Source organism: Stegodyphus dumicola, chromosome 5, assembly GCF_044657685.1.
Source record: "Stegodyphus dumicola isolate Sdum_Otavi_A_Nest chromosome 5, ASM4465768v1".
Taxonomy (NCBI): Eukaryota; Metazoa; Arthropoda; class Arachnida; order Araneae; family Eresidae; genus Stegodyphus; species Stegodyphus dumicola.
In genome coordinates this window covers 204,151,377-204,179,323 of record NC_140772.1, presented here as the reverse complement: position 1 = coordinate 204,179,323, position 27,947 = coordinate 204,151,377, and the positions used below count along the sequence as shown (strand labels likewise).

The 27,947-nt window shown below is 34.2% G+C and overlaps 1 protein-coding gene across 1 annotated transcript in view; it reads right to left on the bottom strand.

Moving 5' to 3' along the window:
* Window positions 1-27,947, bottom strand: part of LOC118182892 (sodium/potassium-transporting ATPase subunit alpha-like) — a 109,125-nt gene that overhangs the window by 16,472 nt on the left and 64,706 nt on the right. Inside the window, exons 12-13 of the mRNA XM_085817577.1 lie at window positions 22,905-23,080; window positions 4,969-5,105 (exon numbers count right to left, since the gene is read on the bottom strand). Of these exons, the coding sequence (XP_085673703.1) occupies window positions 4,969-5,105; window positions 22,905-23,080 (313 nt within the window). The remainder of the gene's footprint in view (window positions 1-4,968; window positions 5,106-22,904; window positions 23,081-27,947) is intronic.

Here is a 27,947-nt window from a genome sequence, read left to right as displayed (position 1 = left end):
AAAGTTTTACGAATTTGTTAATGTAAATCCCAAACTGTGCCCTGTTTACCAAATTTTAATACCTATGTTGTTATCGCTAGCTAAATTTGTCCTTACTTCACTCATTTTGAATACCTTCCATTACAGTAATTCAGGAGCGGTACAGAAATTCTCATTACAGTAATTCATTCATTATTTCATAATGATTAGAGCACTAACTAGATCGAGCAAATAATGAACTCGGACATTATGTGGAACTGCTGTTAATCATTGTGCTCATAACTTCTATATTGAAACTTTTGGCATCTTAGATCTATTAAATATACAAACGTTTTAGAATATTTCACGGCGATAATATCTGGACGTAAGTAACAAAGACAAAAATAAATAATAGTATTGAACATGATCCATAATCGTTCTGTTTAAAGACAGCCCCATACAGACCAGAAGGTTAAAAGAGCTTGAAATGGACAGCGAACGTCTGACGAAAGCTTTCAGTTTCAAATTATAGTTCCCTTGAAAATATTTACAACTCTTACATTCACATGTGCTTCCAAAATGTCACTGTTTTTTGTCATAGCTTTTAGCATGATATTACATTTCAGTTTTTTAACACAAAACCAAATCAAATTTGAATAAATTTTTAAATTCATAACGAAGTTTCCTTGAAGTTGCATACTATAGGATTAAAATTATAATTTCTTTCTGAAACCGGTTCGATTCTGAATATATATGTTTGTTGTACTGAATTTTAATACATGGCTATATTTGTCAAGTTAAAAACCTATGATGAATGAACGAGTACGTTTCTACAAGCATAATCTCCACCATGCTACTGTCAGAACCTCTTTTATAAATCAGAAGGTTTAGCAATTTTGTTGAATTATGTAAAGTAATTGCTTATAAATCAAAACATTCCTCTAACATTATTCTATTACACATCCAAAATTTTCTATTACCTCTTTGTCTCTCGTTCCATCCTTATACGTCGCAACACATCAGCTGTTAGAAATCAGATAGCTATTTTCTTATCAGTTGCCTTTTTAAAATGGCGAAATCGTTGTTTGCGTAGCGTTAATGGCTGTATCAATACTTTAAATCAAAACTGAGGCAGAGTTTATAATTAAGCAGTATCATTCAGAAAGCAACGACATTATTTAGGAGACAACAGTTTGGTGACATCCCCTAATAACACATGAGAAATCACGAAAAGGAACTTCGCTAATGCGATCCAGACCATTGTTTCTGCTATCATTTTCTCTTCATCATGCCAAGCCTCGTAGCTTACATTTAAAGCATATATCTTTATTAGCACATGAAGTATAATCGAAGCTATAAATTTATACATACGTTTCACGAAATGTGATGAAAGTTTGTTTCCAAATCAAGGCTGAGGTTTCGGAATATATCTGTTAAATACAATGTTTATGTCTAATAGTTGAAACTATGTTGTGGTTATTTACTGATCTTTCATAACAAGAACGAAAGACACCCAGTGAGCATAAAATAGAGGGGTTGCAATTAATTCGATAAAAAAAATAATAGAAATGCTCTTGAAGGAGGAGGAGAAAAGGTTTTAGCAATACTGTGGTAAATTAAAGGGAAAATTAAGCTGAAATAGGATCTTTCGCTATTCCTTTATTAAACCTGTGAAAACAGATTTGTTTCATTAATTAAAAATAAAGGTCTATACTAGAAGCTGAAATAAAATACCTGAATTAGTTAATAAATTGATTAATTAATAATAAATAAAATAAGAATAATGTTCAAGGAATTATATAGCTTCCAAAAAAGTGATAAAATATTATTTGCATTGCGGAATTAAAAAGCAACAACACTTCTTCTAGCAATGGAAATAGTTGTGCAAAGCATGCTTTATTAAACAAAGAGACGTTCAGTCATTCCCTTAAAATAAGCCCTCTCTTTCTTCTTATGAGTTCCGCTGAAAATGTCGTTCACAGAGGAAACACAAAACGAAACTTAAAAACTGTCAGCTTTAAACATTTGTGCTCTTGTTTACAGACATTATTGACTTTGTTTGCCTCTTAAAGAGCTCTGAGAATTTTAAAAGTTTGCTTTCCTTTTAGAATAATATTTTCAGTAAAAGGAATATCCATACGCTTTATGCTGACAGTATTTTACAATTATCTGTTGGAGAAAGAAAAGTGAAATCCAGTTGTCGAAACAGCAAATTCTGATGTGTGTACTGTTAATGTTAAAAATTCTGATTTTAACAGCAAGAGATAATTATTTAGAGGTAATGAAATTATTTTTAGTTTGCAACACTGCTGCTTCTCAGGTTCACGTGAATTTGCTAAATGTCAAATTTTAAATACTTTTTTGGCTAAAAATTGAAACAGATTTTCTGAATTGAATATGCCTTATTTGGCTTGCTCTTCCTAAAATCATGTTGTAAGGATCCTAAGTTTTACTAACGTTTATTTTATTTTAAAACTGTACTATCACTTCTTGTTTCTACTTCCGGCCAGAATTAAATGCTTTAACTTGTTTATGCAAATTGTCTTGCTAACGCCCAAATACTTAAGTTGTGGCTTTTTGCCAAGCGGGAGAGAGAAGGAGTTTTAGGAAGCAAGCCGCTTGCCACTGCAGTTTTACGAGTTTTCACTCGGTTGCCTTTAAGGCCAGAGGTTTAGCCTTCTTGATATTTGCAAACGCACTGTAGTTTCAGTAGCTTGGCGTACTACATACGTACCTTTTTTTAAATAAAGACCAGTCTTAGTGTTAGGCATTTGTATACTAATTCAAAGTTAGCATTTAGTTAGAGTTTTAGTTAGTAGTTTTATATTCTTACGTTCAGACCACAAGTGGTAGGTCTCTGTATTCCGAAGTTCGGAAGTGCCTGTACAGCATTGAAAATAATGGGTTTCGTATACCCTTCCTGCTTGTGTCGTCTGTTATACACAAATCTTGAATATAGCTTGAGTAAACTCCCTGTTCTTGTTCAGGGCATTTCATGTTTCCAAAGCAAATCAAGAGAAACACAAGTCCTGACAATGTTTACCTCCTATATTCGAATAGATAATTCTAGCATTCTGAAACTAATTGCCTAATTCTTTGTCTCGTGTGACGGTATGGTTATTTTCTGAATAAGAAGCAGTGATGTTATGCAGATGACATAAGAAACATTATTCAGAAATTGAGTTCCCATGTTTTAACTTTTTAATTTTTAATTTTAGCTTGCATCGAAATTAATTTTTAATTGCCTTTTACTCAAAATACGGAAAGAAAATTAGACCGTTGTATACCAATAGCTTTTTTGCCTTTGACTGAGACTAAAGTTCAACAGTGTGATAATTAATCAACTGATTATTTTTCTGCTAAAAAGTAATTATTTCATCGCTATTTGATGTTATGCTGAAATGGAAATTACATATATATATCTGTGTTTTTCCCATTTTCTGGACTTTTAATCTTTCAAGAGCATGATCTAGTTTTTAATCTGTACTTAAATGGTTATATTGGACATTTCAATTATTTCTCCTATGACTATAGCTCGCTAAGGTATTTCTGTTTCATATCTCTCTCTCTTAAATTGAACTCTGCCTTACCATGACACATTAGGGTAGATGACATGGATTCTTAAAATTGCATGCCAAATGCCAAACAGAAAACAGCGTGAAATTTTATTACTAAGATTTGTATGGAAATGTTAGTTCATCCTTACACAAGATGCCTTCGAATGATAACAAACACTTAAATGATTTGTTTACATAGTGGAATATGTAGAAGTAAGCAAAGGATAGCTAAATGGAGGGTTCCTGGAGGACATTATAAAAGAAACAGGTTTGTGCTCATATTACACATGAGGAAATCCCGTGTGAAATCCATTGTAACATGAAATAGGGGGTCAGTGGACCAACTGTATTCCTGTTTTGATGGCATGAAACCTGGATGATATTCACACCGATTCAAGCCCGTGTTAAACTATGCCCACGTTCAAAGAGTAGGACAGTTCATGCTTATATTCGTGGAATCTGAAAAGTAAAATATGTAAGATTATTTCACTGCACATCATCTTAAAACTATTGAACGTTGGAGTGTGAGAATAGGATGAATGTAAATTCTTACTGAAAACCATTTATGCGAGAACAAGGTGGACGGAAATTACATTCTTACTGAAAACCATTCATAACCTTTTTATTCCTTAATCAATTTTCACAAAACAAAAAGCATTTTGTTCCTTACAGTAGAATATGACGCGGTCGCTCCACAAAAATCAAGCACAGAGGAAAATATGCAAGGGGTTCAAATATGTTTATCTGAAGTTTTCAGAAATCACAAAGATGAGCATATTGCGAAAGCACGATGCACAATCTGCATAATGCATTCGATGCATAATCTGAAATGTTTGAAAGAACTGAGCTAATTCGTTTCAACAAATTAGCTCAGTTCTTTCAAACATATCGCTGAAATATCTTCGCAACTCTGCGGCAAGCATCAACTCAGCTGTTTATGAAAAATGATGGTTATTAGGAGCGTTTAAGTTGTAGTAACAAAATGCGTTTTGTTTCATTAAAGTTGGTTAAGGGTTTAAAGATTTATAAAAAAATGCTTTTGTTTCATTAAAATTGATTAAGGGTTTAAAGATTTATAAAAACATTTCTACGGGGATTTAAGTTCCACAAACCCTCTGCAAAAGCAGAATATCGATATGATATGTAGCCTGAATAAAATCACTTGATCTCGGCGGCCGTTTCGATTATCATGTATCTCTTGGTCAAATGAATTCAATTCCCCGATTATGTCGGTTTTAAAAAACCTACTATTATGTTAATGATGATGTGAAACGACTGATAAAATGTTTTCCTACATACATTGTAGATATGATTGTGATAATTTTTCTGTTCCTTGTATAAAAAATTATTGAAAATTTTCCTAAAATTTATAATATCCCGTTTTTCCTTAAATAATTGATTGAACTTTCATTCAATCTTAAGAAATAGACTGTAATGGAAACACGTGACATACAGGGGATTAACGTCTTCAACAGAAATTCCCATCCGATCAGCTATATCTTCTACTGTCTCATTCCCTTCAGAAATGATACCAACTGCTTTAGCTATCGCCTTGGCAGTGATTGGATGATCCCCAGTCACCATGATAACCTGTGAAAAGATAATATAATTTATACCTCGTGATGATTAAAACATTTTACAAGTAATATTAAACAAAAGTATTTAATTTCATACTCATTCAGACATGCAAATATTTACGCTCTGCTAAAAGATCAAATACAATTATATCAATTTTTCTTTACTTTTGGTTGAGAGATATAGAACTAAATTTTAAATTGGAAAGAATAGAAATTTTGCAATAATTTGAGGGATGGTTATAACAAGACACTGAAATGTTAAAGACAAAATAAAATGCAGAATAACTTTGCGCTCTTAGCTGGGTAATTGATTCACTGATGTAGTAGCTTATCAATCCTTTAAGTCCCGCTAGTGGATTTTATTTATATATCATAATATAATTTATGTATTTCAAATCTTGAGAAAGCCTATGTACTGTGACCGTCATTGTCAAAGCGAGAGAACCTCGGGAAGTCAAGGTCATTTAACAACTGGCGATGCGACAAATGCAGCATAGTATGTCCTTATAATACTTGGTTTACAGCATTGAAATAGCTGCCTGAGAAGCAGAACTTTAATAATTTTATTTGCAAAACTTTTCCTAGAGTTAAAATATTTACTAGAATTCATTTTTCATTTTAAAGTCCTAACATTCAAGAACATCCTGAGAGAACGGAGGTAACTGCTCACTCTTTACGCGGTCTATAGCAAACGCTGTGTTATAAAACACTGCTATCGTATTTTTTATTCCCACAGTTTCACACCACCACATATCTTTGTTGTTCTGATGATGCAAAATAGCTAGGTTTGATTTTCATCAGTAGGATAACTCACTATTACACGTATTAAGCATTCCCTATCTGAACTCGAGAAAAAAAATGACGTCAGATGACAATAGTTAATACGACTAATTGGCATCAATATAGCCAATCATGCTTTTCTATAGCGAATATAGCCAAAGATATTTGTTATATAAATCTCTTTGGGCATTCTTTGTGTAAACCATACACAAATACTCAGATTAGTTGCTGTCATCCGTAAAGGTAGCAACATTAGTAACCAGTCACTGTGCTAGGTTCCATATACCTCTATTCCAAGTGCTTAGAGAAAACTTGTTTACATTAGTCCGGTGCCCCTATCCAATGATCACTGATTATGCCAGCGACCTTGATGCAGCTTAAATAGTATAACATCTCTGCTGCCAACATAAGCTACAATAATCACAATTATGTCCGTAATACGCATGGAGTTAATTTAATGGAATTTCCAACATACACACACAAATACGCGTACTTCTTATATATACACGATATTTTGGATGGTGCAATAAGAGAACCGATTACGTCGCAGTCGTGGTAGAGACAGAGCAAGTAGATATCTTGAAACTGTTGCGTAGATGGAATGTGTGTGTGTGTGATTATGGCAAAGTCTCGAGGACTATCTGCCTAAGGGGAGAGTTGCCTTCGTCGAGGACTTTCCAAGGGAAACTGGCTCGTATACACGTTACACATGAAGAAAACCAGCGTAGACGGAATGACGATCATTTCTGAGAAGATCACGAATAGCTAGATAATCATGGCCGCTGGTGGGCCCAAATTAAAAGAGGAATTAAGGGGCTATTGCTAATTTAAAGTATAATTCATAGTTACATATTTTTAATTACATATATGTGTAAAAGAAACAAAAGGGAAAGAAGAAAAAAAATGCCTTATGATGGCCGGAAGTTTGCGTCACTCCACTGCTATTGTGCAAAAACAAGAGAGAGCTGTAATGCATTCTTGAAAGATATTCTAATACAGTGCCGCAAAATAATATTGACTCTGAAAATGGGTATAATTCTGACTTTAAATATACCCTTGCTAGTGAACAGGAGAACTACACTTTACAGAAAAGGCTGAAGATGGCCACCGTTGATGTCAGTGTAACGCTGTGAGCGATTTTTTAAACTGCGAGACAAGCGTAGCAACTCTTCCAGAGGGTTTGCATTTTCATTTTTCTCCTGCAGCTTTTCCTATACGCTTTGCATAACACTCAATAATAAGCAAGCGCTGTTTTAACTCTTTGAAACCCGAAGTTTTTGCTAACCTGTATGCATAAAATACCGAACCGCCCAAAAAGGTTTTCGAGAGTCACAGCAATTTCCTCCCCTCCCCATCCATTAACGCATAAAGAAGAGGGAAGATTTCAAATGTCATCCTGTCGACTTCCTAATAAATAAAGATAAGAAACCATAAATAAATTTTAGGGCAAGCTACAACGCATTTGGGGAACTGCATCTGCTACTGCATACCTTAGGGAAGGAAAAAAAACGACATCGGAATTTCGACCATTTTGGGCGGTTGTGGTCGTTTGAATGAAAGGCCGTCTGGGGCGTTATGGTCTTCAAAACATTAAAGAGATAATGTGAGCACCGCTTTGTAACCAGTAATTGTGTTGCATTCAGCTGTTCACTAAACACGTCTGCATTTCCCTTTTTTTCCTACTCCTCCCTAAACGTGTCTAAACCTCTCATTCAAATAACTGGTTGCTGTCGCGTGTTTATGAATGCTACTCTAACACCCAATTGTATTTGTCCGAATTTCTAATGATCTCTGTTCTGTTTAGAGTGCATGAATTGATGCCAGCTTTCACAAAACCTGGTTCACAGAACCCAAGATAATACTTCATTTCAGATTATAATATAAACAAATAAGAGCTATAAAAGGAAAATAATTAACACAAAGTATCAATGACGAATTTCTTAACTGAATTTGACCATTAGAGAACATTTATGTATAAAGAAGTCCTTCTGACATGACGTATCTCCGGCACACCTAGTTTAAAAATGCAATAAATCTCTTTACAATGATCTGGATTTCCAGACATGTTGGTAGCAAATCAATATTTTCCTTTGCGTCTTTCTTTCCTTTCAAGAAAAATAACTATTTGGAAAATTAGCTTCATAGGGGAAAACAGCAAATTTTATGTGAAGTATTGGAAAGCTAGAAATTGAATTATTAATACTCGTAGGGTGCTGAAACGCATATATATGTCTTATCAGTTCTTGTTTATTTGTTTAAGAATAAAATAAACAAAAGCATCCTTAGCCATATTTCAGTTTTCTCCATAATATTATAGATGATGTTTTAACTTCAAGATAATTTCTTCGAATTTCAGTTTCTGAATGTCAAGAATTGTACTGCAAATAGAAATTCAAGATTATCAATTTTTTTTTTTTTCCGATTAAAAGAACTATATTTTGGGGACAGGCGAAACTCAAACATAAAACGATCTTAATTTCCGCATTTTAAAATTACTTTTACAAAATTGCTAATATTTAATTTGGAGATTATACAAATAATACAAATAAAACATTCGATAGGACAAGACTGATTGCAAAAAATATTAACGTCAATTCTTTTTCATACTTTATGGTAAAAAAGCACGTTTATTAGGACGAGCACAAATCATTCTTCAATACCGAAGTACATAATATATGGAGGTAGAAATGCATATTAGCAGTTGCAATAATAGAGAAAGTATCAACAGTTAAATATGTTAGACTGCGTGGATGACAAGTTAAAGATCTTTTGCATCGCAGAATGACAAAATTTGTTAGGCTTTTGGTGGGTAAATACCTTAACAATGTGATGGAAAATGCAATAAAGAAGCAAAAGAGAGGAAACGAAGCTACCAACATTTCCGATTAATAGACATGTAAGGTTATTATTTGAAACTAATAATTTATTATGAATTAGATCTATACTTTAATATCTCCTTTTCGTATTACTCACCAGAATACAAATGCATTAGCTAGTATTAAACTAAGGTTTTTTAATTGTAAAACAGAGCTTGTTTCTAGCCTGTGAATGCACGTTACGTTTAGCTCCTGCCATTTGTATTTATTCTGCTTTGCGTTATATCGCTGCCGACACTTCATTTTGATTCTGAGTGTCTGAGCCAGCTTCGAGTACATTTAAGGTGAGTTGTCTTTGAATACTTTTTCATGTTTAAATTGAATTTGATTGCTTCTATTTAGTTGTCTGATCACGAGCTGTGGTTGATATTTAGCACAAAAACGTGCATTTATTTTGTAGTCATTCTCCCCTTTATCTATTAACTGAGTGTTGAAGAACCTAGTGAACAGTTAAGGGTATAATCGCTTAAGTTCAGTAACAGAAAGGTAAACCTCAAGAAGGGTTAATTACCTATTATTGCTCGAAATAAAGATATACAGCCGGCCTCTATCTCAGGGAGTACAGAAAAGCATCCACTTGGTGTTAAACTCAAATCTGCAAGAAATAAAAACTAACTAATGGCTAACTAAAGAGATTTAGCCGAAGCTAACAGAAATCTATCCTAGTTCACCCCTAAATCTCGAATGATCTAGCAAAGCTATCAAGGGCACGTAATACGGCCAAGCTTAGTAACAACTTAGAGAGACGTAGCCAAATGCCAAACACGCGCTATTCAGGAAACTAAATTCTCTCTTTCAAAGTAAGTGGAACCTTCGACTTAAATACCTCTTCTTCTCATTTGCAACAAACGCGATTCTAAAAACTCATTCTGCTAAGGAATTGTAAAGCTGAAGCTAGGAGAAATGGGAAAGGCGCATAAACTTAAAAATAACTGTTATAAAACTTAGGATAAACCTTACAATGTTCATGTTCTTTCTCTTTAAATTAAAAATGTTACTGAAACTTTCTCACGACTTACGGTTATTCCAGACATAGCGATAATTCGATTCATGTCTGTTAACTTTTACTAGATCAAGTAAAACCCCATAGGACTTATTCAGATTGCTATCAGACAATTATTTATCACAGTGCAGAAATTGCTGATAATCATAAGGAGTTTTCCGTAGTAAAATGCAATAAAGTGCTCAATTTACTGCATTTTAAGAAAGATAAAAAGAGTAAATGCTTAAGGAGAATGCTTTGGAATTCTGCTTAAGCTGTTGAAAAAAAGATAACATGTTTAAAAAGTTAAACATCATTCGATAGGAGGTTACAAACTTAAAAGATATTTAAGAAATTCTGGATTACTTATAAACTGATAATGCAATTTGCGCATCTGAAGAACTTTCAAATGACTTCAGCCTAAAACTTTAAAAGGGATCAAAATTTACCTTGATGTAGTTTTATATTAAATTTTCAACGTACTTCGGGAAACTATGTGTCTGGGAATTAATTGAGTCTTTATAGTTTAATTTAATGCCGTAAAAAGGCTGAATTTTGTTTCGTTTTTGAAGTATATCTAGCTATAAGCCTAATCAACAGTTCTTAAAATAAATTCTACTTCTATGCTGTTAGAAAGGATTTTTTTCCTCCTCCCAGCATGCCTTTGTGGTGTAACGGTAGCGTACACTCGGTGCGTATTCGAGAAGTCCATGTTCGAGCCCTGGAGATGGCACTGCACATTTCTCACATCTCCTCTTTCAGAATAACCCAATGACACACTGTTCTAAAATTAAAAACCAAGTTCAAGGCAATAGCCTATTAAGTAGTGATAGAACGAGATTCCTTAAACCTGCATAAATAAATGATTTAAATAAATAAATTGCTTAAATAAATAAATGATTTTCTAGGTCAAAACTGGGAAATTCGCATTTCTTTTAGTGGCAGTTATCGATGGTTGTCTACCTACTAGAAAATAATATTTAATAGCATCTTTCGAATACAGAAGGATACGTAGGCAAACAGTTAATGTGAATTTATCATAATTTACATTAGACACTGAGACAAGCACGAAAATACAATCTAGCCAACTCGTTCAGCTGTAAAGAATGGAATCCTATAAGACTCAATATTTTTTTTACTTTAATCACTAAACCATGCATGCTTTCATCTCACTAACTGAGTCCTTTTCTACATGTATTAATATCCTTGCTAATTTCTGTTAAAATAACTTTCAGTTTTACTAACTAATTATGATTAGATTGATCTACAATTAAGTTTATTTTGTTAATTAAAATTTCCTTTAACGAGAACTGATATGGTTTGACTTTTTCCAGGATTAATTCAAAGCCATCAGGAAGCACAAGAAAACCGAATTTCAATTCAATACGTATGATTGCTCGTATAGCGGAAGCTAGGAAGGCCACAAACGTGCTTAAGTACTGCACAAAATTATCTTCGTATAAGAACAGTTTTATTAACGATGCTCGAAGAGACCTAAGGAAAAGCCATGCTGCATATTTTGCCAAGGGGACCATGCAAGCAGTTTCCGTGGTTGCGCGGAATACAAGAAGAAGTTTGAAGAAAGAGGACTGCCTAGGACTCAGAGGAAACCACCCCCAGATGTCACACAAGAAAATTTTTCTGAGCTAGTAACGGCAGACCCTCGGCCGAGCAGAGCTGCGAGCAAAGCCAGCTTCAGTGAAAAGTTGAGAAATAAGCCTACAACGTCGCCAAACATCCTGGAAGGACTCCTATCCTGGTTTGTCAATCCTATTCAAGAACTGTTTAAAGTCTTCTCCGAAATTTTTAGCTTCCTTCCAAATATCAACCTAGCTGAGATGATTTGCTCAAAACCGTACAGAAAATTATGCAGATGACCACCTGTGAGTAATTCCATTTGCTTTTATCTTCATGCAAGATTAATGTTTACATCTTAAATTACTTTTCTTTTCATTTTAGTTCTCGGATAATAATCAGGTTATTTTGTTTCCATGATTCGAAAAGTTCTTTTTGCTCTACAAAGAGTAGGGTCTCGGAACCCAGGTACCCTGGTGTTAGGGCCCCATTCTACTGTATCGCATTTTACGATTATTATTATTACAGACCACGTTAATACGTGGTCTGTAACAGAAAGCTGATTAAGATTTTCTATATTACACCTTAAATTTGACCCTGGGATGATTAAAAAGCATCATTTTAAATATTCACTGACATAGACTGAAAAACATAGTTTTTGGTTACGTCATCGATTAGGCGAAAAGAATTTAGATTAAAGATACATGAAGTACATCGTTATTGACATTTAAAGCAGTGACGTCATTTGAAAGCAGACAAATGGTAGACTCGGTTAATGGGTCATTCAGACTAATCGATAGTTCCGAATCTACACTTTATTCCTAGCCACAGACTTAAATGCCGGGAAATTAATGGCTATTACAGGCTAGGAAAATAGCTTTTTTTGATAAAAATAATAGACTTTATTATGGTGGTGAAGTTTATTCAACATCATCCCGTCGTCGGCTTTTTGAAATCAGCAGAAAGTGTTTAAAATGCTCTATAAGTGTTCTGATTGGCATGGAATAGCATAGAATTTTTTTTCAGTTGAAATAATACTGCTTTCGGTCTAAGAAACGTAGTATTATTCAGAGCAAAATCTGTATTATAAAGCAAATATTACTGAAACTATAAAAATAGCCCAGGGGAAACGACGATATGCTAGTTTATTACAATAAAATAATTTTTTTTTTGTTAACGTTGGCAAACAGATTTCATGACTTGATGCACCGGAGAGCTACCTACAATTTGAGGTAAAATTCCAAAATTTACAATTTGAGGTAAAATTCCAAAAGCTAAAGTTTGCAGAATTAAGGTGTAAGGTATTTCTCCCGCCTTTCCTAGCGTGCCTCCGTGGTGTAGTGGTTCTGCACGCTGGGCCGGTATTCCAGAGGTCCGTGGTTCGATTCCCGGCGAAGGCGGTTGCAAATTTTTCATCTCTCCGGCTTTTCCAATTAACCTAATGTCTCTACAGTGGCACCCGAACTAAAAGGGTTGCGGATGATGACTCTCCACAGCCAGGATTTGGCGGCCGAGTCTCCTAAAAACCCCAGTCGCCCTTTAAAAGGGGGAGTATGTAAGGTATTTCTCCTGCCTTTCCTAGCGTGCCTTCGTGTTGTAATGATCAGCACACTGAGCTGGTATTTCAGAAGTCCGTGGTTCAATTCCCGGCGAAGGCGTTGCTAATTTTTCATCTCTCCGGCTTCAAAAAAAAAAAAAAAAAAAATCCTAATGTCTCTACAAAGGAAACAAAGAAATATTTCTATCCAGTTCTTTTTTTAATGTGTGTATGTATGCATGTGTGCATTCAACTGGATACATTTAATTGTATTCTTCAAAGTTACGCCTGTGTTAAAAGACACTCGGCGACTTAAGTGCAGTTAATATTCGCCTGATATTTTATCAAAGTAAAATATTTGTAATATAACAACTAAGATGAGTTTGGAAGTAAGAAATTTCTTCCACGCTTAATTAAGACTCTTTGTACGCTGTCTTGCATTAGAAACATCTAACAGTTAGTTTTTTACAAATTCCTGCTTTTTGGCACTGAAGAAATCAGCTGTACATCTAATTAATAATTTACTTTTTTCTGCGCCACACAGCCCCAACTATTAGTATTTCACCGCTTTGACCACCCGGCCATGAACATCCTTAAAGTATAAATATTGCAAACTAGGTTGCATATTTACATTTTAATAACAGTTTTATAACTGAAGCTTTGATTGTTACTTTATAAAAAGCCATAGAAAGCGCATTTTCTCTATCTGAAGTATAGAAGAAAACTACATTCTTCCAAAAAACGAATTAAGAATGTAAGAGAATGTCTTTTTTACAGACCTGCTGTCTAAGAATTGTCGTGTAATATGTTCAGGAATTTTCAACAGCTCAGTTCTATGTATTTCATCTTCAAGTAATGTTCATCTAAGATCATTTTATTTTCACGTATAATTCAGCTTGAGTTCTTGTATAAAACAGAGAATTCCTAAAACCTTCTCAAGATTTTTTATTTTTTTAGTTTGCTTTAATTTCCGCGACTACTGAGCAGTTAATAACAGACTACTCCTTTCTTTACGACGGGTCAGGGGAATTCTAGAGAAAAAGCTTTTCATTATACCATCTTCTTCCCCACAGGAGTACTTCATGGTCCTCAAATTACTCTTCTTTGCAAACTATGCACCAACTTCTTTCTGGTTATTGATTCTGTTCAAACTCTAGGGATGTTATTACCCAGGAAGAAATAGTGTGAATTTATGAGGGTACTTTCTTTTCTTTCAATTATAGTGACCGTATATGTCTTTAATTGAAAATACATCGGTGTATAATAAATCTAAGATAATAATCTTTACCTAATGCATCACTAAAAGATGTATAAATTCTATAGTGAGATAGTTAGAATAGAATTTGCTTCCGATAAATACCATAATGCTGTCAACTATAATGCTTCTTGACTTAAAACAATAGCATTAACACTTTAAATCCAAATAACTTAAAAAATAATACAATAACTAGTTTTGGATTAATTTTTATAGTCATATTTTTAAATCAAATTTATAACAATTATTAGTTTATTTAAATTTACGAAAAACTTTTAAAATATAATTCAAATGATATTTTAAAATGAAAACTCATGAATACTGCTTACTTTTATTTATATTATAAGTAAGGCGTATGTAAGGCCTAACAGGCATCTATAACCTTAAAGGAATTATAATTTAGAAAAAATATATAAATAAATAAAAAATAAAATAAAGCTCAATATTTAGTTGTTTACTTTATTAAATATTTCTTTCAATGTAATTTGTTTAACCCTTTGAAGGCTAAAACGCCACAGACGGCCTTTTATTCAAACGATCACAACCGCCCGAAACGGCCCTGATTATGATGTTGTTTCTTTCTCTCCCTCTAAGGTATGCAGTAGCAGGTGCAGTTTGCCTAAATGCATTGTATCAGTTTATTGCAGACAGCTTTTCGTAAAAGGCTAATGGAAGCTTCTTTGTTAGGAAAGAGAAAGAATGTCATTTGGAATCTTCACACCTCTTTCTGTGTTAATGGATGGGGAGGGGAGGAAACAGACTTGACGGGTAATGGACGGGGACGGGCGTTTCAGTATTTTAAGTATACATGTTAGCGAAGGCTTCGGTTTTCTAAGGGTTTAGTTGCTTCGTTTTTTTGCGCCAGTAATTTCTCCTTAATTCTGTAGATACACCAAACTTCTTATTCAGTTACGACGTTCCACTGTTCAAGCCCTATAATTGTGTGTCAAGAATTCCCACAAAATTGTCAATCGAATGCTTTTTCAGCAATCTGTCACTTTCTTCACGATCGGTAGCGATACTTTCTGGATTTAGAACCGTACTATATTTCACCATCCGTTAATTGACTGACAACTGGGGCAATGAAACCTTCTGTTATATCATCTTGATTTATTACCACTCCTATGTAATTTTTCACAAATTCCATTAACTGGAAAATTTCCCGTTTTGTTTGCGATATTTGAACACCTTCAAATTCGTGGTTATCATCATAAAGCTACCTAAGGTCTCCTTACACTACTGGCGGTGTATCATGAGATTGGTGACCAAAAACAAGTTGTCCGCTAAATTTTGTCTTGCTTCTGTTGCACGCTAACGAAGTTAAAACCTGAATTATATAATTATATTAGTAAAGTTATTTATCATACTACTTACGCTTATTTCCCGTATAAGCTTAAGATTTATTTGAGTTCAAAATTAATAAATTCCCACATATAGTTAAAGGCTTACCCAGAGATGGCGGACTTATCCTAGACACTTTGCGGCAGTCTCTATGGACCCTAAATTCTGCTGCCAAATGCCTAATTCTAAATATTCTCTGGCTCTTTATTTTGAATCTCTGTACCTTCCCTAAATTCTAAAGATTTTCCCATCCCTTAATTTTGTTGCTCAGCGCTTCTTTAAATTCTAAAAGCTTCGCGTATCCTAAATTCTGCCGCACCAGCTAGCCGCTCCGCAGGCACCGGTGTTGGGCTTATTTGAATAACAAATAAGTTATTATCAATTCAAACAGCACTAATGTAATCTTTTGGCCTACGAGTATCATTTACTTAAATTTGCTTTATTCAAATGGGAAGAAATCTACGTTAAATATCGCCTCGTCATACACTCAACGCTTCGCAACGAAGTTAGCTGTGGTCTGTAATCATCGCAAAAGCGTAATGGCAACATAAAAGGTTACCATGCTTTTTGGTATTCAGTCCTTATATTATTTAAAAAAAAAAAAAAAAGTTGAGTTATCGCTGCGTGAGTCATTTCTCAAGCTGGCTGTGTGTTGATAGCCAAACGGTGATGAAAGCAGGAAATAAAATAAATGACTTGCCAGGTTGGTATGTCATATATAAACTATTCAATAGGTGTAAAATCAATGATCAGATCAATGTTTCGATAGAATACGGTATTCGCATTATAATCGGAAAAAAAACTGCTTTAAAAGAAAATATTTCACATTTCATTGCTTTACTCTGAGCCGCCTTAGCCAGAGCTGTTACTCATTTAGCACCACCCAGGAGGCACGTGTGAATTAAGGATATCACGGACGTGAGTAACATTGCCTCCCAAGATAGCAAACCACTCCCTCCAGAGTCACTTAAAAAGCGTATGTTTGAGAAAATAATGGATACTCTTAAATCTGAACAGGCAGCAAAATCAACAGCCAAATCTTAGGCTAACACTGAAGACACATGGAAACAGTTTTGTCAAAAACTCCATAAAGAGGCTGTGGCAAACTTCAGACTGCAAACAGGTCATAATGGCATGGCATATCATCTTAATAAAATTGGCATGTTTCCATCTAGTACATGCCAAATTTGCAAGTCGGGCATCATGAATGCAGAGCACCTTCTTATAAGCCCAGAACTAGATAAAGTGTCTCAAAAACCTGGTGAGACAAGTAAACTATACTGAAATGCCAGAGCTTTCATGAACTCCTCGTAAAGACTACATTCCTTATGTTCCTCTCCTTGTAGTATAAATTTTTAACTCTTTACTTTGGTTCCCATGTTCATTTAATCTGATTCTTACTTTTAATGTTTGTTCTTTTTACTTCCTTGTACGAAGTAAAAAGTAAAAAAGAAGTATTGTAATCGCGAAAAGTTTCAGCCGTCATATTTCAACGAAAATATTCATTTTGACCGTTATCGAATGCAATTTAATGATGTTTTTGCGTGACATTTGTACGTAAGGACAGAATAAAAGACTCTTTTTTCCCAAAAAAAATTATAAAACTGATTTAAAATGAATTTTGAACAGAATTTTTCGTGGCATCTGTACGTACGTACATATCTCGCCTAACTTAAAATTGAATCGATCCCAATTCTGAAACAAACAAACGAAGAATAATTAGAAATTTGTTCTTCCTGACTGGCAGGTAAGCAAACAATTTTATATTGCAATTGAATCCACCGACTCCTATTTCATCAATTCTTGGATGTGTCATCTTAGACTTAAAGAACGTTTTATGATATAGGACGAAAGTTCGAATTCGTTTAATATTTAAGCTCTCCAAAAGAATAAATTCGCTGTCTAACCCGAATACTAATAAAAACTCGCAGTACTTTCAGGTATACATTTTTCCAATTTGTGCGATTATAATAATTGTATTTGAAACGTTGAAAATCCACTTTCGCAAATAAAATTGCAGCACCAGTAAAATAGTTTACCTGCAATAGAAGTTTTAGAAGCCTGGAAAAAGAAATTTTTCTGATATTTACAAATTTTTGAAAATCTTATTAACATTCCCAATCACCACGTGCATTATGGAAATATCGTTTTCTACGCTAAAGTATCTAAAGCATTCTTTACATGCTGATATATCTAAAATGTTATCACATTGTTTGCATTGCAATAACACATATGAAACGCACTTAAATGAATTATATCTGCTTTCTCTCTCTCTCTCTCTATATATATATATATATGTAAGATAAAAATTTATGAATCAGAATTATAATATAATTATAAATATTAATTCTTCCTCTCTATTCTAAAATCGTAATAACTTGTCTGCATTGCGTCATTCAAATTAATTATGCGATCTTACGTAACCGTTAATACCAGATGCCTCTTGACAACCAATCACCGAATTGTAAACCAAAACTTTTCTCTTCGCGTGCTTCCATTTTTCATAACGACGCACTTCAGCTTTTGCTCGCTACTGTGCTAAGATGTGATTTCGCTGGCTTGCTTTCTATCCCAACAATATCAAAAATGTAAATCTTCTGTGGAAGGCACGACTAGAGTGCCAAGTGATTGATCCTTACCGGCTTAATTGTCATAATAAAAGCAAAGGAAAGGAAATGACGGAACACTGTAGATGCGTGATTAGACCCATATTGAAGAATAATTTTGATTGCGTAGTATGCTAGTAATGCTAACTTGGTAATATCTAAAGAACTTGGCAGTCGAAGCAGTTTTAATTCCATTTTTATTTCCAATTGATATTTGTGGCCACAATCACTTGGCACTCTAGTCGTGCCTTCCACAGAAGATTTACATTTTTGATATTGTTGGGATAGAAAGCAAGCCAGCAAAATCACATCTTAGCACAGTAGCGAACAAAAGCTGAAGTGCGTCGTTATGAAAGATGGAAGCATGCGAAGAGAAAAGTTTTGGTTTACAATTCGGTGATTGGTCGAGAGGGATCTGCATTATGGGTTAAGTAAGATCGCATGATTAATTTGAATGACGCAGTTTAGACTTAAGAGCTATTTTTAGGACAGATAGAGGAAGTTCTCAAATGAAATAGAAAATAATGGAAGTTATAGTGAATTAAGTTTAGAAGTTTGCTTTCATATTTTTTATCTTACATATTCCCCCCCTTCAAAAAGAAAAAGGCGTAGCGACAGAGAAGCCTTTTTAAAGAGAGAGAGTTAAAGCACTAGCAAATTATATATAAATAAATAATAAAATCTTGATCCTGTAAAGTATTATTTAATAATATCAATTTTTTTAAAATAGATTCTTAATATTTAGAGTCCTATTGAATTTTTCAGCATTTCAGTCCAAAAGTCGTTTTGTTTGAGAGTTCACATAATCATAATTCATCATGGTTTATTGTATGTTAAGTATAATATGATGAGGGTGTACTGGTTCCTTCAACAGATGCCTTCTCGCCTTCGTCCTTCTAAAGCTTCCGCTATGCTCCTCTTTATTTGTTAGAACGTTATGATGTATTAAAGTTTAAAGTCAGTCGTATCTAATAGTTCAATTACTGAATAAGTTATTTGATTAATTTCATCTGGAAAAAGTCATCTGCTATAAATTAAAATAAAGATATTCTTGCTGTTAAAAGTGAAAAGTCCTGAGTCGTCATTTTTCTCCGTGTTTCAATCACCCCAGCTTCGTTAACCATCTGCCAGAACGTGTAATGGAATAGCCTCACCATTCGCCCACGATGTGTTGGAATAACTGAAAACATTACAGTTATTAATTAAGCCTGTAAGGATAGTTTCCTGCAGCCTGAAACCTCAATGGAAAATTTAATTCAGCTCTTCAAATCATCGTTTGGTGATAAATCCAAGATAATGTGAAAGAAGTGAATCATCAAATTTGTTTTTTCAGTGTTTAAAAAAATAAGAGATCATTCTTCTGCTGTGGTGTTTTGCAAGTGCTTCAAAAAAATAATCACGCGTAGTGTTTACAGATTGAAAGTGATATCTCGATAAATTGAGAAGTTCGAATGCCTAGTGAAAAGGAAATCATCAGTGAATTACCGTTTAGGAATTCAGCATTACAGCGGGTTCAAGGTCGATCCGAGTTAGTGTTTGCAAGTATGTGCGACAGAAAATTATTTGCACTTCCGCTTTTTTAAACAGCTAAAAATTTATTACATTCGTGTGAATCTAGCTCAGGAACTAAATTATTTAATGTGCTGCGAATTCTATAGTTTTCATTTCAACTTTGGTTAAAATTTCTGCAATTTGTTTTGAGAAAATCTGAAATTCTTGTTCATTAATTTTTCTAATTTTTCATAATTATGTGTGAGCAAATTAAGTAACGAATTTTAAGCTATTTAAATTATTCATAGGGAAGGATATTAAGATCAGTTTTTATGTTTTTGAAATTTTGTTGAGAATTTTGAATACGAATTTTATAATTATTCTAAAAATTGAATGGATGTAAAAAATAAGTGAAATTATTACAGATATGTAATATGAAGTTATGGTAAATGCATGTTAAAATTTATGGGCTATTGTGTGTTAAGATGAGGGTATTACTGGGTTCCTAAGCAGAGGCCTGTAATTACCTCTGTACAGTTGTTCCTTTCACCCTCTTCGAGTAAGATGATGTTGGAGGCTCTCATTTTATGAATGCATGTAAATTTTTTATATTATTTTTATTTTTTTTTTATTATGGAATGTATTAGTGCAGTTCTCAAAGGCCAGTTACCTTAATGCAAGGAACGGAGGCCTTTTCAAGTAACTGCCTAGGCACCCTGGGCCACCAGTGCAGAGAACACACTGGTTAGCTCAAGAGGACAGCCCTATTGATGGATATGTTTGTTTAGTATTGCGAGGCTTTCCAGTTTGGTAAAATCAGGAATTGTAAATGAAAGATGATAACGGTGAAACCATAAATTCTGAAAATATTAATCTTATTATTTATCATGTTAAATTATAATTTATCAATATGAAAATTAATATCATAAATATTTATGTGCATTTAATTATAAGTAATGATTATTGTAAGTAATGATTATGCAAAAGTTTATTTTGTGATATTCTGTGATAACAGAAACCTTCCCTGATGAATTATGATTATGTGAACTCTCAAACAAAACGACTTTTGGACTGAAATGCTGAAAAATTCAATAGGACTCTAAAAATTAAGAATCTATTTTAAAAAAAATTGATATTATTAAATAATACTTTACAGGATCAAGATTTTATTATTTATTTATATATAATTTGCTAGTGCTTTAACTCTCTCTCTTTAAAAAGGCTTCTCTGTCGCTACGCCTTTTTCGTTTTGAAGGGGGGAATATGTAAGATAAAACTTAATTCACTATAACTTCCATTATTTTCTATTTCAAATGAGAACTTCCTCTATCTGTCCTAAAAATAGCGCTTAAGTCTAAACTGCGTCATTCAAATTAATCATGCGATCTTACTTAACCCATAATGCAGATCCCTCTCGACCAATCACCGAATTGTAAACCAAAACTTTTCTCTTCGCATGCTTTCATCTTTCATAACTACGCACTTCAGCTTTTGCTCGCTACTGTGCTAAGATGTGATTTTGCTGGCTTGCTTTCTATCCCAACAATATCAAAAATGTAAATCTTCTGTGGAAAGGCACGACTAGTGCCAAGTGATTGTGGCCACAAATATCAATTGGAAATAAAAATGGAATTAAAATCGCTTCTACTGCCAAGTTTTATTTACGAAGTCAACACATTAGCTTACGACGCAATCAGATTACTTCCTCTTCAATATAGGATAACTACGCATCTACAGTGTTCCGTTTTTCCTTTGCTTTTATTATGACATATATATATATATATATATATATATATATATATATATATATATATATTCAAAATAAAGTAATTAAAAGTAAATTAAAAAGCCTTTTTTCTTATTATAAATTATATACATATATATAAAACGATTGATTAGCAGGAGACATGAAAAATATGCAATACCCTCACCGGAACTCGAACCTCGAAATTATGAATACGTGCCGAGTGTGCTACCGTTACACCACGAAGGCATGTAGAAAGGAGGGAGAATATACCTTATATACTCCTACTTTTTAAAGGGCAGCTGGGGATTAGGGGACACAGTCGCTAAATCCTGTTGGTGAAAAATCATCATCCACCACCGTTTTCACTGCCACTGCAGAGACATTAGGTTATTTTGAAGCAAGAAACATAAAAACTAAGCAGTGCCCTCGGTAGGTCTCGAACCTGGACCTCTTGAGTTATTTCGGTGCTGGGCGGTCGCCATAACTTCTAAAGTCCTGTTTGAGTGGCAAGTAGAAGTTTAACCCTTTCAAGATTACCGACAAGACTTTCAAGATTGCATCTGGTATCCAATGAACATTTTCCACTCGTAGCCCAGGTTATATCCGTCATCTAACAAATTTCAAAAAAAGCGTCGGCTGGTGAGTGAGACTTATTCGCCAAGCTGTGACGAAAATGAATCGTATATAAAAAAACATATCGTAAACAATAAGGATTTTTTACTTCCTTGTAGGATGTAAAGGAAATAGTGTAATTGCGAAAAATTTGAGGCATCATATTTCAAAGAAAATATCCATTTTAACCGCTCTCGAATCCACTTGAACGATGTTTTGTCGTGACATCTGTACGTACGGACAAAATAAAGGACTCTTTTCCTCAAACACATTAAAAAGGGGATTTAAAATGGATTCTGAAGAGATTTTTTCGTAACGTCTGTACGTACGTACCTTGAATAACTCAAAACGAGCAGTCAGAACGTTGAAATTTTGCATATGGGACTCCTATAACATGTAGTTGTGCACCTCCCTTTTTGGCTGCAATTCGTCTTGCCATGGAGGTAGCTTAAGGCTAGTTCAAATTATTTGACAAGCATAAACTTAAGTTAAGATCTATAATCAGCAACTTTTTCACTATAGAGGGCCAGATTAGACTTTTTGAGGCCCTAAGCACTTAAAAGGTTTCGATCCCACATGTGCTTACGTCAATTTTCCTTCAATCTTTTTCTCTCTTGGATTAGGTTTAGCTGCCCCATGCATTCCATGGTAAAATAGGCAATAGAAAGATTTTTGGGTACTTTCTTCCTCTATGGATATTTTCGTGGTGCCCTCTTTCCTTGATGCCTTAAGTTCGTGCTTATATTGCTTAATGGTTAATTCAGCTTTGTCACTAGGGTTGTCGATTATAGCTCTTAACTAGTTTATTGGACTTCACTTATAAAATTTATAAATGAGGAATCAATTACCAGAGCGTTGGGCAGATTTTAATCAATGTAAGCATTATCATATTAAAGCATAAAGTTTTGAAATTTTTTAAACATTCTTTTACAGTTATAAATACTTCACAAAAAAAGTAATGATCCGTTCCCGGGGATCGGTTATGAATTATAGGATATAAACTGACTTACCTTGATACCCGCACTTCTGCACTTGGCCACAGCATCAGGAACAGCAGCCCTAGGAGGATCAATCATAGCTACTAAGCCGACGAATCTTAGGCCAGACAAGGGGAAGTTTTCTTCTTCTGCATCAAATGGGTACCCCGGTTTAAACTTGTCTTGCGGAAGTTTGTAATCACAGAAACCTGAGGAAAAAAATATAAACGATATATATATATAGGTGTTGTAGTATCAATAAAAAAAAATTTGAGAAAATGTGGATTTAGATTAGCATAGTCTCAGATGCAACACAAACTTGCAGTCTGCATTTTGAAAATCAAAATTTACTATAATTTGGTAATTAGTTTACAGAAATGAATCAATGAATTTTTAGGTAATTTGGTATTGGCTTTTTACTAATTCAACAAGCGAATACACTTTCAGATGTTCTATTTTTCTAAAATTTAAAAAAAAATTTAAATCAAAGAAATAACTTTAGAGTCCAATTTTAACGTTAATATTCTTTAGCAAAACGATTACATTTGAATATCCCTTCATTTCATCCATTCATTTCTTTGCAGAAAAACTAATAAAATACGTGCTCTGAAAAATTAAAAACAATTATTCTAGCTGTTTCAATATATTCAGCTTTGCTTAACATTTATTCCAAAATGAAAAATAACTATAATGCATCATCCAGAACAAACGAAACTGAGGACAGGAAGTTAATTGCTTATAAATATCTTAAGTCGAACAATTAATTATTATTTAATGTTTTAATAAAACTTTTTGGTTCTTTTGGTTTTGGTTTTGGTTTTGGATCTGTTTTGTAATGCGCTATAAAAATAATTGATGATAAAAAATTGGTAAATTAAGAATGTTCATGAAACAGGAAAATCACAAGGCAACAGAAGGGAAAAAGAAAAATCCTTTTTTACATACTGAAGCGCCACTGAGATATCTTATTAATACTGAAGTACCTCTTCTTTGGCCTTGATAACTGGTGTCGCATGACTTGAAATGGATTTAACCAATTTACGTCATTGTTCCGCCCCTCGGGTCGACGTAGAGAAATTTGCAAAGCTACTGGCTAGGATCTGTACCTAGACAGTCTCGGCCACGGGGATATACAAGTTATGAACCTAGTGGTTCAAAAGGCCCGGAAAAAATCACTTATTGGTCGGCGCAATGGTCTGATATCAAGGAACTCAAGAACTCAAGGCTCTAATAACCCGGTACTGCCTGGGGATGGCGCCCCGGATACGCTGGGTTATGTCCTGGTGCGACGGGCAGCCCGTGTGACTGGCAGGTAGCAAGTCATTGATAACGATCAGTGTCACAAAATAATTTCTGGGTATTTTGTCACAAAATAATTTCACAAAATAATAACTGTGTTTCTCTCTCCAAGGTGGGAGGGCAAGGGTTGAACCCCTGTGCCTGGTTCGGCGGGGCGAGGGAGCTCAGTGTCATTTAGTTGACGGAAAGCGGAATGCCTGTAGTTATGTTATTTTACGTAATTGTTCAAGAAAAGTAGCTTGACAAACGTCTTCTAGAATTTCTCCTAAAACTAAAGATCCTGGTGGTTAATGACGCGTTTAGATTCCTTTTTTTAGTGTGTCCTAAGGCTGTTCAGAAAGATTTAAACTTGGTTTTATGAGTAGTTATTTCAGTATGGAGAATTCGGTGGAATTCTCCTCGAACTAAGGGTAGCTAATGGGAATCTCTATTAGGAGAAATTTTCCTGAAGCAAGAGATTATGATTACATACAGCACAAGCTGATTTTTCGCAGCCCGAAAGCGAACAGTTTGAGGATTACATCACTGCTAATAACCTTACACTCCCCAGCACTTCTGGTGCCTCTCTGCTATTTAAAAATAAAATGTCAGACACAGGTCAGACCGTACCATCTTTACACATCAAGCCAGCAATCGTATTCAAAACTTCACAGTGCACGAGGACAATTATCGCTCTGGCCATAAATAGATTAAATTTGATATTAACATCACATTCACTACAATGATCCAAAGCCAGAGGGCGATAATCTGTCTTACCATAAATATTTTAATAAATTTCCTATTAGTATCCTTAATTCCACTAATATAAACAAAACACTAGAAACTCCCAAAAGGAAAATGAATATATTCAATTGACGTATGTAACATAATCTCTCTGCCTTCGTACCACGTTTACAAGCTAGTGCAGCTAGGTGATAACACTAGACATTTTACAGTCTCAGTGTTATACAAAGAACATGCAATAAAACCTTATTAAGTCAGGAAAAATTAGACTCCCTTAGGTGATGAAACAAAGATCTCATTGTATAAAATAGATGTCCAGAGATTAAAGACGCCTTAACATTTAAACAACAGATCGAAGATTCGAAGCTAGAGAGAATTCTGTAGCAAAAATTCGAGTATGTATGGAATTCTATACAAAATCGCAATTAACAAGATTTTAAACGAACGCATTTCCGTCTCCAGTCGCTACCAGGAGTCAACTTTACAAATTACGCAACACATGCTCTCAAAAACAACCTGGACGCGGTTTTCACAGTACACAACCCCTGAAAAAATGCAGTACAACAACAGCGGACCCGAACAGATAATTCTGCAATCAACGTCCCAAGTGACTAAGATTTTATAAAGGAAGAGATACGATGTGTGATAAGGTTCCTTTGCAAAAAGGTAGCCCCTGGAGCAGATGGCACAGACTATGCAATAGTACTTGTCGTCTGCAACAGTTTCCTTACATTTATCCTAATGTAAGCTTTTATATTCTGCCTCTTCCTCATCGCTTTCAAAATTAGACTAGTCATTCTTTTCCTTAAAAAAAAAATCCCAACCTCCCAAACTCGTTCTGCCTAATATGTCTTCTTTCAGTACTGAAGTTGGTATATGAAAAACACAAAACTAACCGCCTAACGCACTACTTCCATAAAAATAATTCTATCAGCTAGCATCAGTATATGGTTTCAGAGCTATTACAACCGCTCTAATGACCCTGAGAAACTGCATCATAGATAACAGGAATAGTGGCTGTCACATAACTACTCTCAGTGCCGACCTCGTCTTTGCTTTTTATATTATATAGCGGCCGGCCATTATTCAATTTCTGAAATTTGCTACATGTCCCGAAAACATCTTTTAGGCCTTCATTCGCTGTCTCATTGACAGAGAGCAGATCATTCTTCCCCACAATGGCGTCATCGAACAAAACAAACATGAGACTGTCTACAAGGATCATATTTTGGTTCATCAATATGGAATCTGACATTCAAAAACATATCACCAGAGGACGTACAAGTTATTGCGTACGATGACGAAACTGCCTTTATTGTCCGAAAGTGAACAAGATCGGAAATAAAGATTCATAGAACAAAATTCGTTGTATTCCCTAAGAAAGGGGCCAATAGCAACATTAGACCACGAATCACGATAAACAGGAGCCGAGTTAAAACTGTTAAAGAGATCCAATATCAAAATTTATGGTAGAAACAGCATTAACTTGAGTAACATCAGGAAACTAAAATAACGGATAACTACATCTGGTAAGAGCTCCATGAGTTCCTAAGTGAAAACTGTGGACTCCAAAGTATCCGTTTCTTAAATAACACAACGAAATATGCTAATAATTGCTAAATTCATTCTAATATCATAAGATCTAACCTTCTTTGCTAACATACAGTTAATGTGATCTTGCGAGGAAACCTGGCGACTTTTCGAACAAACCCATTATTATTCGTGAAACTTTTAATACAAATGCACGTACATCGTGCTTACGATAACACTGACTACTTGCAATGGGAACTTCAGAATAATTTAACAATAAATTCGAAAATAAATAGTAGTCTTGGCCTAACAATTTAGCTTAAGGATAACTAGGCTGATTGAAAAACCTGCCAACGGCAGACTTATTAAATAGCCAAAAGGCGTATCAGCAACTCAGTATAACAGCAGCAGGGACAAAATAGTAACATGCGACGGCTAGCGAAATCACGCAGTCAATAAACTTCTAGTTTCGGCTGTTTTTATACTGTTTTCACTTAACTTTAAATTTGTATCCTGGGGAGAAAACGGGAGGGGAAAAGGAGAGTTTCAGGAAAGATACGAAACTTAAAATAATTTGTTATGCAAACTAAGGAAAACCTTACAATACTAGTAATAAAATAAATTATGTCACAGGTTAGAAGTACTTAACACATAATAATTTACAAAGCATATAAGATACAAAATAAAGCTTAATTCCTACGAGAAAGAGAAAAGCTAAAGGCAAAAGCAAAATCCTGAAAGGTTGAAATAGCGGCAATTTCACAGCAAAAGAAGATATTGTGTATTTATAGGGTTTGTGGCTGAAAGACTGTTTACACAGACATGAGAATAATATTTCTTTCTACAAAGAGAATATATAGGTAAGAACTTTTACAGACTCGCTAAACGTGTAAGGTGTTTTCTAAAACAGCGTTCTCTTTAAAATGCATTTATTCTTGGAAAAAGTAGTCAATATGTATAGCAAGAAAAAAAAAAAACTTCATGCCCAAAAATAAAACTGCGTTTGAAGAGAATATTTATCCATATAAAAGTGTTTTTATGTTCATGAAATGTAAAACTGTTGTGCAAAGAGAGAAAAAAAAATATCTCTAAAGATAACTACCGAGTTCTTGTACACGAATTTCTTTTAGTAAAGAAAATCTGAATTAGATATTTAAGTTCCCGCAGAAATTATGTTTTCTAGCCATGCTTAAAAAGTAAGAGTTTTCACAAAAGTAAAGATTTAAAATACATCCTCTCGTAGGCATTTGCACAGAAAATCCAATTTTATTCTTAAGGTATAAAAAATGCAGTATTTTAAATTTAAGAGGCATCAATTTCCAACCCTCCTAACTTCAGATAAGGAATTTCTCGATTACGACACTAATCCTCAACTAGTATTATACATTTATAAAAGAAAAAGGAAATATAGGTATCGGTTTTAGGATCTTCTGCTATATCAATAATATATAATAATCTAAAATTGGGCAAGCTTATACCGGGGTAGATTTTCAATAAAATTCTGTCGCTTTCAAGAGGTTTCTC